The following is a 13,373-nucleotide window of genomic DNA, read 5'->3' as shown; positions in this document are numbered from 1 at the left end:
GAAAAGAAATTTAAATTGAAAAACGATGAAATGTAGTAAAAACAATACAAGCAGTTTATTTTCAATATTAGTTTTTAATATATACTGCAAATTTATTTTGTTACAAAACATGATAGAAGCAGAAAGTAAATTTTTACTAATATGTATAATTAAAATTTCATTTATTTAAAAACCTAGAATAATATACTTTAATTTATTATTGTGCAGTTGCATTTTTTTTTTCATAATCTAATCACCCTAAAACAATTCATCATTTTTGTTTTTTTACAAATATATAATAATTACTTTATTGCTCTTGTGCACTTGCAAGAGTAGTTTTTTTTTCTTCGTTCATGTTCTTTTTTGTATTTTTTTTTTCATCTTCTTCTTCTTCTTGTTCTTGTCTTAAATATTGCAATATTGGCGAAATAAATGCCGTCGTCATTTTATATGAGTATTTGTGAAATTGAATTATTTTTAATTTATTTTGTTGCATTGTCCACTTTATTTTTTTTTATTTTTGTAGTTTCTAACATATATTTAACAGACTTAATTTGTATTTACTATTGACTAAAACAATTTGTTTACTTTCTCTTTTTCTTTTGCTTATTGTGGTCCGGCCACCGTATAAAACTAATTAACATAAATATAATTATCTATGCGTATATAGTAAAGAGGGGTGTGTGTATGTGTAGTTTTTCTGCGAAAACCCCCATCGTAGCGGGGGAAGTGGCTACGTTGGGAGTTCAAAATAATTATTTCCTAAAATAAAGTGTGTTTTATTTCTTTGTTGTTTTGTCTTTTTTGTTTTAATAAAGTTTCAAATAAAATATATGGGGAAATGTAACCATTTGTATTGAATAGATTTGTCTGAAATTAAATGATTTTTTATTTTTAGAGTTAATATCCTTTAAACGCATTCATTCCATTGTTTCGTGCTAGACATTTTAAAATGTTTGTTGGAAAATGATGAAATTCATTTTAGCTCATGATAAGAATTAGTAATTCCTGAATGGTATAAAATAAATTAATTTAAATCTTAATCGTCTGAAAAATGCTATTTTATTTTTATTTTTCCCTGTTCACGCTGCATTGAGATGAGAAATTATTTTGGGGAAACATTTTTATTTTCTGGATGTTAAACTCTAGTGAAATCTAAAGAATTAGTACTAAAACTTTGTCTATTCGCCACTATATGAATGAAATTTCATCATCTACCAACAAATTGAACATTTCTACCTTTTCTCTACTATGACTACCCACATCGTCGATTTTTAAAGCAAATTACCTTATTACTTAGTTCTGTGTTAAGCTTTTTTTTATTTGATTTGATTCGTTTATAATATTTTAATAAATCTATCTACCGTCAATATTACGTACGATATCATTTTTTTTTGCTTTAAGTTTAACACATTTAATGTTTACGTCTATTGTTTATTATTGATTTTCTATTATCACGTCGTTTGTCGTATAACAACCTAATCCAAAGAACGAAATTACTATCATTTAAAACAATTCAAATGTGTTAGCCTTAAAAATAATTCAATTTCAATTACTTTCTTCAACAACATCTTCGCCTGCTTCTTCTTTGTTTTGCTTTGTGAGAGAGATAATAAAATGTTTAATTTTTATATACAAAAACTAAAACAGAAACTTTTGAATAAATCGTGCTCATTTTCTGTTTCTCCGGTGATAAATGCTATTTCTTTGTTCATTACTATAATTCCATTCTCAACTGAATTGTTACATTCCACAAAATGCTATTGAACAATTCACTGATCTGAACAATTTAACGAAAACAAACATTCCATCTTTGTTTTAAAAAAATTTACGATTCTGATCACACTTTATGGCATTTCAGTTTGCATCCTACACAAAAAAAGATACTTTCACGTGGTTTCACAGATTTTAATTATTTTTTTTATATTTATTTTTTCTTTTTTTGTAGTTTTTGATGCGGTTGTTTTAAACGTTTTGAAAAAATAAATTTTCACATGCGTATAATAATTTTGTTTTTTTTTTTTTGTATTTTAAACATGTTGCTGTTGAAATTGTTTGTTGTTTATCGGCTTGTTTGCTTTTCTTGCAGTATTAAATTTAGTGTTAAATTTATATAATACAGTATGTAGCTAAAATTGTATGTGTTATAACAAAGAAGCAATTTTTTTGTAGGTTTTGTCGTTTTTTTCTTGTATGTTATATTGATTTCATCGTAATTTTTAATTATTATATTTAACTAGGAAAAGTTTTGTTAAATGTACATATCATTTTGTCATTTTGTCTTTTTTTTTTTTCTTCTTTGTAATGATCTCATATTATTAGAATTTGTTCACTATAGTTTTTTGTTTTGTTGTTGTAATAAAAAGCCTACTTGTTTGCTATTTGTATTTTTAATAATATTTTCATCTTTTTTTTTTAATACAAATGTTTCTCTTCATTTCTTAATTTGTTACATTCGTTAATTTATTTTCTCTTAGTTATTGATTTTCTTACAATAAGAAAGTCAATTTGAAAATCTATTTTAAATACTTTTTTTTCAATATTTTCTATACTTAAAAGGCTCGCCCCACCCCTCGCGGTGAATAAACGCACGCAGAAAACTAGGAAAATCAGATGAAAATGAGAAATATGTTGATAATTTATGAGAATTAAAAGTGTAAGAGGTTTTATATTATTTACGCATGGTTTCCTTTTTGGTTTTAGATCCGAAAAAGTTTTGTTTTGTCTTAAGTTTTTGTTTTTTTTTTTTATTTGTCTTGACAATACATGATTTGCGTAAAGATTTTGATTTGAAAGTAAGTTTTAATAGTGCGATTTATAAAAAGCCTCAAAATACTGCTTGTTTTTTAATGTTTTCTTTATTATTTTTCGACAAAGTCATGTGAGTGTAATTTCTTTTTGAATTTTACGTAATGTAATGTCATATTCAATTTAGCGGAGAAATTTGGGAGCAGAAAGGACCAACTTCGATCAAATTAAATTCAATTAAATTTATTTTTCTTTGGTATTTGATACTTCAGGTCTTAATAAGAGAAACCCAATGATTTTCACTAATAAGGGACCCATTTTTAACAAAGTGGGTTTATTCATACCGTCTGGACGGCAGTTCTCTCCCTCTACCCGGGAAGAACTCGAGGGAAACCATGAAGGATTCATATATCAATAAAACAACTCAAACAAGTCCAGAGGGATCTTGCCTCCACGGCCTCGACAGTAGGTAAATTCGAACTGTGCTAAAAGTACGCCATTTGAGTCTAATATCTGGTTGCCAGCATCCCCAGGACAGCAAATTAAGTTTCCAAAAAACCCTACTGTCCTCCTAAGCTGACCCGTGTGTGAATGTGGTCGGGGAGAAGCTATATGGTCTATTGTACTCGAAACCCCCGTTCAACGGAATATCCCGAATTCGTTACCAAATCACAGGATTTCCGTCAGCGGATGTGATACTGCCCGTCGCAACTGGAGAATATCAGCACCGAAGATCCGATGTCTGATGCGTCTATAGGTGGGGCATTCACATAAGAAATGCTCCGTGGACTTCACTTCCATTTTACAGGAGGGGCACGTGTCATCTTGAATAATTCCTATTCTGAACATATGTATGTCCAGCTAGTGAATTATGGCCTGTCAGAATGTCTACAATGCTCCTGCAAGTCCTCCTTTTTCGTGTGTTCGACAGGATAAACGTTACAGCAGGCATATTCGATTCTGACAGGCAAAGTTTGGTGTGTCTAGCAGCATTCAGGCTCTGTCACCTGTCATTGTGAGAAGCTTGTTCCCAGTTTTTGAAGACAGCCTTAGCCAATGCTACTGATACTCCAATTGCTGGTTCCGGTCTTGGTATGGGGAGATTGAACACTCTTTTGCTAAAGCATCCGAGATCTAATTTTCCCCTACATCACAGTGACCAGAGGAGCTCTACTGTATTGAACCTAGAGACAGAGTTCAAAGGGTTTCTGCATTCCCGAACGATTTTCGAGATCATCAAAGAACTACTCAATGCCCAGTTCGCCGCCCTTAGGATCGCATATACTTCGGTTTGAAAAACCATTGCAGAAAAACCCCCTTCTCGTTTTCACTCGAGAGGAAGACTCGGACTCCAGAGCCTTGTCCTGTTTTTGAGCCATCGGGGTTGAAGACATCTATATATCCCGCCACGTATTCTTCTGGGAGTTCCCTTTCCTCTCTACGTTTCAGAATAACTTCATATCCTCTACCAAATAGATGTTAAGGGACCCGAGAATCGGCAGGCATTGCCAAAACTGGATTCAGTACTCTCAGTAACTCCGACCCACTCATAGGTGATCTTGATATAGTGGCAGAGTAAGCAAATAAATTGGCGCCTTTTCTAAATCTGAGTTAGGTGGAAATGGACAGCTTGACAATGACAACTTTGTGATTCACAGGATGGTCACAACACCGCTCAATGAGGTGGGAAGAAATAAAGAAATGAATCACATCCTCGAAACAGCCAAGAAAAACGGATACAACAGGAACCTCATTGAAAATCGGATCAAAAAGCAACTACGCCAAGCCTCAAGACAGCAACTTTCAGCACTTTTCCAGGAGGTAAAAATAGAATCCAGACAATGGATAACACTAACCTACTCGGAGCGGATGCAGAGCATCAAAAGGTGTCTACTTAACGTGGATTCTGGGTCACCTTGACCAGCAGACGGTACCTACTTAGCACCCGATTACAATCAGTCAAGGACAAAAAAGGATGTACGGACAAAGTGCCATTTATAAGATCTCCTGCCCAGACTGCGACAAGATTTATGTGGGGCAAAAAAAAACGGATAATTCACACCAGTGTGTTAGAACCCTTAAAGAAGGCCGAATCCGCTAAAAATAAGAATAACCCACACATAAGGTCCGCGATTGCCAGACATATAATAGATCAGGGAGACCATATGTCGTTGGACAACGCCAATATCTTGAAGGAGATGAACGATGTTAGGAGATTCGATGCCTAGGATAGTTTCCACATCTCGAAAATTAGATTAATTAGAAAAATATCTTCCAAGGTAATCTCTCCTTTTCAGCTTAGCTACTCAAAGCGAAAGAATTCCAGACCTTTTACTGAGTCATCCTTCATACTTTTGGCTTCAAAAAACGTGACAAGTTGGACTCCATAAAAGAACTTTAAGAGGCCTATTCATGCCTAAATGCTGACGGTTGATCCTCATTATGTGGCTTCAAGAATGGGAAATGCCACATGAAGTACAGATGTCCGGTTGTTAGGAAGGGATATTTGGTAGTGTACTCTTCTAAGAAGCAATTTATTGTATGTAACAAGAAGGCCTTGAGTTGATGATTGTCTGCGGCACGACGAAAAATCAGATTTTTTTTTTAAGTTTGAGTGATCGCCTCTTGATAGCATACCATTGTTGCTGGAAGGACCAGCTTATTGCTTCCTTCTAGAGCATGGATCAAACTTTTTCGGAAAATATGAGCTTCTTCAGAAATTGCTAATAGTTTCGCAGTTAGAGTATAGGCAACTCTTCAGCTGCTGCATACAAGATTACGTCTGTTTGTAAAGAACCCCGGTCTATAGGCGACAATGTCACCAAATTCGGTATACCTTACAGTTGTCTCTAAAAACATTGGCTGCATTGACCGTGAAGGTCTGCCTGAAGATTTTGAAGCTCCATCAGTTCTCATTGCCAAAGCTGGGGAGGAGAGGGAGACATCTTCAAGCACTTCCAAGGCGATCGCAAAGTTACAGTTTGCGCAAGGCTACGGATACTAAGACTTTGAGGACTCCAGTTGCTTTTTTTAGTGAATGCCACGGGGTGCTCTGAACAGTTACCCTGGTTGGACTCTGCTCCCTTGCTCTCACCACAGCAGACATGGTCTTAGGAGCTTATGGCATCAAAATAGCTGACAACAGCATAAACTGGACTCCTCAGATCACTGATACCTGCAGATGCTGATATGCCTCCAGACCGAAAGAGGGTACAGGTGCAAGCTTGAAAAGGAAGAAGCGAATCGTTCCTCAAAATTAGTTCAGTCGAGCATTAAGTAGATTGTGGACTCAAGACCAGTCAATCCTCAAGCGAAAAAGGTTTTGTCTAGTTTTAGACTGGTCGCCGCGCGTTTTTAGTCGATAACATCCATGTCGGGCTTTTAAATTTAAATAATCGGAGCCAAAAACCCCTTTCGGTCATGCTACTCCGCAGGACAGAAGTGAGGCGACCTTTAAATGGTTGCCTTTGCCCAGACGAGGAAATTGCAAAACTCTCATAAAATAGGGATATTCTCCAAAATAATGACCTGAGGATGTCAAGGAAGGATTGAAACGTCAAAGGCCGGGTCTCACCAAACATCTGAGGCAGGAGTAACAATTATCGAAAATGTGATTCTCCTCTTTCGATCGCGGCACTCAGGTCCGAAGTTTTATGACTTTAACCGCGCGGTCGGGGCGCCTTTTTTTATTTTTATTTCCTGGTTTAGTTCGCGTGTTGTTTATGTTGTTAGGGTCGCACGAACATTTTTTAGGATCCGGTGTGGACCCACGCACCAGCAAGGAGAAGTGATTTTTTGTAAAATGACAAGCGAGGGACCGAAGTGTTTAAAGAACACCTCCCCCCCTTCCCCCACATTCATGGGCCTGGCTGGCACAGAGGCGTACAAGCACGTATCGACGGAATACTTCAATCGAGCTTCACAATTTGCAGGGGGTCCTTCACGGTCAATTTAGCCAACTAGGTTTTTGGGATAGTTCTTCCCTCTAGGTCGTCTCATTCAGGATGGTCGATTGAATATCAAAAATCCATTTTGTCATCAGAAATGGTTCGATGATCCTCCCACGAAAGTATCTTACTTCTACTTCCCTTGAATCTACCAATGGACTCACTGGTAGATAAGAAGAGGCAAAAAATTGCATCCCCCTTTTGCATGTATGGGGACCCCTCCCTCTTAAATTCGACGTAAAAGGATGTAACTCATTGTATGCGTGGGCATTCATAGTTCCCACCTTCCTGCCAAATTTGATGTCAACCGCTATAATCGTCTCCGAGACAAATGCGTGTGACGAACAGACAGACAAATAGACAGACAGACGGTGGCTTCGCAGACGATATCGGAATAACTATCGTGGCACAAGATATTGATGAGATCGAGGTACTCATAAACGAGACAATTTTTGAAATCAGGTCTTGGCTAGAGGAAGCTGGACGCTCGTGGAGCATAAAACCGAGATAGTTTTGATTACCAAGCGAGGGAAGCAAACAACGATAAAGATCAGGATTTGTGAGCACATCATGGAGTCGCAGCCAACGTTTAAATACCCTAGGAGTCATGGTTGACCAAAGACTGAAATTCAAACACCATCTTGAAAATTTAGCAACCAAGGCTTCCGGGGTGGCTACATTGTTGGCAAGCATGTTACCAAATATAGGTGGTCCTAGGCAAAGCCGTCGGCTCCTGATCTCGAGAGTTGCTAGCTCCATCTTGCTTTATGCAGCTCCAGTCTTGGAACCGTCTTTGAAAGTGGCAGCAAAGAGAAGAAAAATCGCAGCCCTATACCGATTGAGTGCATTGCGAACGTTATGCGCTTACCGTACAATTTCAGATGAAGCAGTGATAGGAGATCGACATCTTGGTGAACGAGGGTCCACGCCTCTATGACCCATCATATGCGATTAGCGAATCCTATACCTAATGTCGGCAATTGGCACGAACTGAATCTATTTTGGAGTTGCTTAAAAGATGGGATGATTCACTTAAAGGACGCTGGACACACAGGATTATTCCAGATGTCTCTAAATGGATCAAGCGAAGGCACGGTGAGGTTAGTTACCACCAAACTCAATTCCTAAGCGGACACGGAGGGTACCGTGCCTACCTTTATCGCTTCGAGCGTGACGACTCCCCGAATTGCCCGACATGCGTGATGATTCTGGAAGATGCGGAGCATGTTGCTTTTAACTGCCCGCGGTTCGCCGCACACAGGGCGGAGGTGAGAATTGACGCCAAGGCACGGTTGACACCCGAGAATATCGTGGACCACATGCTAAACTCTGAAACATCTTGGAGGGCGGTGGAAAAATTAATGAAGGCGATCCACAATCTGCTGAGGAGGAAAGTTACAAATAACGACAGAAGCCGCAGTTCATAACTGATCCTGCCCCGCGATGTAATGCCGAAATGGCAGCCCCGCGGGGTAAGGGAACGAGAAGGAGGTGGTTTTAGTGAGTGAAAGTCTCACATAACCGTATGGCAGGAACCAGCGGTAGATTTTGAACCGTTCCACCTTCCAAGGTATAAAAAAATAAAGGACAGACAGACAGTGAACCGATTTTAATAAGGTTTTGTTTTACACAAAACCTTAAAAAGGAGAGTGGAGAGTGATGTGCGGAAAATTGGCCTAGGTATCGAGTTGATCCTCGGACACCGAAACCATCGGAGGCTAACACAACAAGAAAATTATCTAAGTTTAATCTCGCGATTAAATCATTTGAAATAATTAAAACTTGCTTTTTGTATTCGCTTGTGATATTTATTAAGCATGAAAATCGTGATATTTCGGGAACCATTTGGTCCCTTCGTAGCTCTGATGAAGGGAACAAGTGGTTCCCGAAATATCGAAATTTGCAAGCTTAATAAATATCACTAGAGAAGAAAAAAAGCAACTTTTAATTATTTCAAGAAAATTATGTCAGAAGATTTGGTTTAGCATTTTTTATGGTGGCAATTTATAGTTGAAATCATAGTGAACTTGCCATGTTTTAGGACGTAACATAATTGCATAGAATAATTTTCACTGGAAAGTGGAAAAACTTAAAGCTGAGATGACCCTTTCAGACACTGATTCAATGAATTTGTAATAAAATCCAGAATAGTCACAAATTTTGGGAGAGTTTTATAATAGTTTACAGAAAATTAGACTAATTTTGATAAATTAATGAATTTTGAATGATGATGATGATGATGACAAAATCCCGTTCAGACATTAATCCAATGAATTTGTAATAAAATCCAGAAGGATCACAATTTTCGGAAGAGTTATACAATGGATTACAGAGAATTAGACTAATTTTTAGAAATTAATGATTTTTAAAATCCCTTCATCCTTTTCTCCGCAAGTTTGAGGCTTGTTGGATATTGGTTTTGTGACAAAATCGTGATATTTAAGAAGTTTTTGAGTTTTCTCAAAAAAAATCTTAGCTCTTCGTTTGGTATATTGAATTAGAGTAGATTGCTATGGTAATTTGGTAAAAATTAGAATGATAACTATCAGAACCAATGATGGCTTCATACGCTGGATGGAAACCTCGAGATTGCACCCAGATCAAGCATTCGATAGAGTGAAACCGATCACAACGAGCCGACCCTGCTTGTGAACGGGACAAAGGCTGAAGAAAAAGAAGATACATTTTATAAATGATAATTGAATAGACATTACATTCGTATAGTAATCTTGTGTTTGCGTGTTTTGTTATAGATTTTTTTGTTGCATTTTATAAAAATAAACGAGATCAGATATAAAGCTGATTCGATATAATACAAGGAACATGCATTTGTTTTTTTCTTTGGTTCGAAAGCACACATTTAAAATTGTTGTTTTTGTTCTAAGATTATATTACAATTTTATTGTAATACAAATACATTCCGGATTTTCGCTTTTTTGTTGTTAATCTTGATCTTATTTCTTCTCACTTTAATTTTCTTAAGAAAATCGGTTTTGTTGGTTTTTTCGTATTTATTCATTTAAGCTTAAGATCTTATAACAAGTTTCGCCCTTGTTTAATTTGCTTTTATAATGACCTAGATTGTTGTCCCTTTGTCCTTTTTTACTCATTACTTTATAATCTGAAGCAAAAACATCAGAAGTGAGAGCGCGTGCGAATGCCTTAGATTGGTTTTAAATTAGTTTCATATCGTCACTGTCTTTTCACTGTTTCGCAGTTCGTTCAGTTTATCTTTATCTTTTCGAAAAATATCCATGGATTAATGTTAATATCAAACCACTTCAATCGTTTGGTTTCGGCTGATTCTATTAGTTTTTCATTTCCTTTGGTCAGAATAAACGAAAACACAATTTCTTTCACCACTTCAGATAGACCACTTGAATTTCACTATAGTTTGCATTTGGTTGTTGATTTTAAGATTTTACTTATTGTTAAGATTGTTTCTGTTGTTAAATGAACATGCGCCCCAGCTCCAAGTTTTTCACTTTTGTTTGAATGTTTCCTTGTCTTACAGATGGTGTCCGATTTCTATCTTTAATCTTTCCTTACATCCAAACCCAGTATCGTTAGTTTGTATATTTTAGATAAAAAAACAGAAAACATTGTCCTTTCTTACATAATATTTCAATGTTTTTTTTTTTAAGTTAGTATAATTTCGATATTAATTTTTCTTATTAATGGCAGTCGGCTTCCATAATTTATTATTTAAATTTTTAATAAACTCATCGACAAGGAATTATAGCATAGTTAGAACGGATGGGAAGGAGCAGAACCAATACATTTTTTTTTATCCTGCACCTGGGTCTGATTTCGGGCAAAACTTTGTAATAAGGATTCTCTTGGGTCAATAACTTTAGGAAAATTTCAATTAAAGGCTTATCAATGGTGTAGTGAATGCAATGGTGGATAATTTCCTAATTCTTTGATTTTTGTAAGAGACACAGTTCAAGGGTGCTGACACCCCCTCACTCGTATGCTTGGTCTCGGCTACGTTCAATTTTTACACTATAATTCCACGTTTAAGAGACTTTTCGAAGATCGTAGAGTTGTTTTTATTTCGTATAAATCGGAGCTTATTACTTTCATCGGCTTCATAGTAAGATTTTACTTTCAATGAAAAATGAATGAAGTTGATAAGGAATTTGATAAAAAAAACCCCAAAAAAAAAATCTCAATTAGGGAGATCATCTACATACATTAATTCTGTCGTGCTTCCTGGAGAGGGGGGCGAGGCCTACCTCAGACATCTGCCGTTCGTGATGTTATACTTGGAGATCTTGAGTGAATTACAACTCTATGACCGTTTTTTGTCACAAAGCCATCACTTTCTACTAAAACGGCGGTTTGACGGCCTTGTTGGTCCGTCCCACTACCCGCACTGCTCGGACTCAATGGTCCGTCAGCTGTGTCGTTTTTTGTCTCTTTAGGGGAATTACATTCGGGACTATTTGGACCACCGCTGCCTTTCATATTGTCTGGCCCTTCGCCACCACCATCGAAGTCAGTGTCGTCCCCCGTCCCTTCGTGTCCGTCATCTTTGTGCTGTTTATGTTTACGCCAGGCATTCTGTATGAGCCGGGCACAATATTCCTCTCGTTGACGCCATAGTGTTGACGAGACAGGCTCGTATCCTTCAGTTTCCGGTCGCGCTACCACTTCCCCGACATCACCCGTATCCTCGATAGGGTTGCCTTTACGTGCGAAGAAGTCCTTCGTCAGCGCATCTAAGATATCGACGCAATACATAAGGTCACCGCGACATATAGGTATATCCATAGAAATTATTTTATATTTATTCGGCTTATGAATTTGTAACGGAGGTTCTAATACATCTAAAAATTCGGACAGTTGATCGTAACGGATGTACTGTGTGCCTTCTGGATCGAATTGTTGCCAAATCTCGTAGTACATATCATAATCATCGTCTGTAAGACCTTCTTGTACATCTTCTGTAGCTTGACTGTAGTTCTCGAGAATGACGGCAATATACATATTAATGACTATCAAAAAACTTATGACTAGATATGATAGTAGAAATGTAATGCCCACAGTGGCTGAGCCGCAATTGCCTGGATACCCACGATCATTGTCCGGTGGATCACATTCTTCTTCATTTATTATACCATCTAACACACCATCCCAGCCCGCTGAGGTAGACATCTATTGGGAATATATAAAAAATTAGATGAAAATTTTTTTAATTTACTACAAAATGAGACGTAAGTTTGCAGTGGCTAGAAATAAAGATGTTTTGCAGAAAAACTCCTTGCCCAATATTTTAACATGTCGAGAAACCGGGAGTTGAGCGCTTTAGGTATGAAAGTTTATGTTGATTTTTTATGTAAGAATATTTCGCTACACCATGGTCCCACATATCTATAGCTCGTAGTGAACATACTCTTAATATGTCCAATATTCAATTTGACGTAATATTGACATTTTATCTATTGGGAGCAGTAATTTTACGCGAAACAGGCAATTTTAATCTACTATAATTTTGTTAATAATAGTATCATTTCCACCAAACTTCTCAATATGATACTTCCTATTAAACCTATGAACCTAAGGGGGGTTCGCAGTATGTGTTATTTCTGAGAACAGGTCCTTGAAATAATTGACCGTTTTGAACCCCCACACCCCTTGCCTTTGCAGCCAATGTGAAAACTAATATCTGCTTTGAAAAGTACTCGTGAAGATCTTTCATTTGATATCACACCACATGACTACATTCGGTGAAAAAAAATTCCCCTTTTACATGTTTAGGACTCGCATTTTGAGCCCTGACTTCCCTACGTTCCACCCGGTATCATTATTAAATTCAAAAAGTACTAATTGGGCTCTTTCGTTTGATATCCCACACGACGATATTCTGTGAAAAAAAAGTTTACACTCTCTTTCACAGGTATTATGAGCCCCTTTTCAACTCAGTGCAAAATTATTCTACGCGGGATTTATAGGTCGCACGTTCTCCCCGAAGCCCGTGACAATTGATTTAGCAGTTTCCGAGTAAATTGGGTGTGACAGACGGACAGACCAAGCGGAAAAAAGTACACTAGTAGTTCCGAAGAACGGAACTAAAAGTACGAAAAGTAAAAAAAAACTGTGCCCTAAGTACGAACGTAAGCAATCGAAGGGAAACCAAAGGGGGATGAAGATGGTGGATGGGCATAGGTCGTTTATAAAAAGGCAAAGAAGAAAGCAAAAGTGCGAATTCTATCAGAACCAATTGTCATCTCCACTAAGGACAATTTTTTGTACGCGGAGATTCTAACAAGGTCAAATCTAACCCTGACCTAAAAGATGTGAGTGGAAATGTCAGTAAGATACGAAGGACCCAGAAAGGCGATCTCATGTCTGAGCTGAAAAAATCCAGCTTGGGCAAAACCGAAGGCTTTCACACTCAAGTGAAGAACTTACTTGGGGAGAATGTCACAGTTCGAGCCAAAAAGCATGAGATCTACACACAGTGCAAGGATCTTGACGAATTGACATTCAGAGAAGAAATATGCATTGCGTTGAAAGAACAATTTAAGTTGGAGGAACTGGAAGAAGAATCCATCGTGAGCTTGACGAAGTCTAGGTTAATACTCAAGCGGCCACAATGCGGCTACCAGTGGAGGTAGCGCAGAAATTGTTGTCGGCCGTTGTTGTTCGAATTGGATGGGTTGTCTGCTACCGTTTCATTAAAGAGGTGCTTCA

At 37.2% G+C, this 13,373-nt stretch overlaps 1 protein-coding gene across 50 annotated transcripts in view; it reads right to left on the bottom strand.

Annotated features, from left to right (window-relative positions):
• Positions 1 to 9,674: 9,674 nt before the first annotated feature.
• Positions 9,675 to 13,373, bottom strand: part of LOC119653867 (sodium channel protein para) — a 317,579-nt gene continuing 313,880 nt past the window's right edge. For 42 of the 50 annotated variants that reach the window (XM_038058926.1, XM_038058942.1, XM_038058954.1 and 39 more), the window contains one exon: positions 10,914 to 11,834. In XM_038058926.1, coding sequence (XP_037914854.1) covers positions 10,914 to 11,834 — 921 coding nt within the window. Of the gene's footprint in view, positions 11,835 to 13,373 lie in introns of all 50 variants that reach the window. The other 8 variants (XM_038058927.1, XM_038058962.1, XM_038058971.1 and 5 more) reach the window with 1 other exon arrangement.

The sequence above is a fragment of the Hermetia illucens genome, chromosome 4 (assembly GCF_905115235.1).
Source record: "Hermetia illucens chromosome 4, iHerIll2.2.curated.20191125, whole genome shotgun sequence".
Classification (NCBI taxonomy): Eukaryota; Metazoa; Arthropoda; class Insecta; order Diptera; family Stratiomyidae; genus Hermetia; species Hermetia illucens.
The sequence above is the reverse complement of the archived record's forward strand: the minus strand, read 5'-3'. Positions and strand labels throughout refer to the sequence as shown.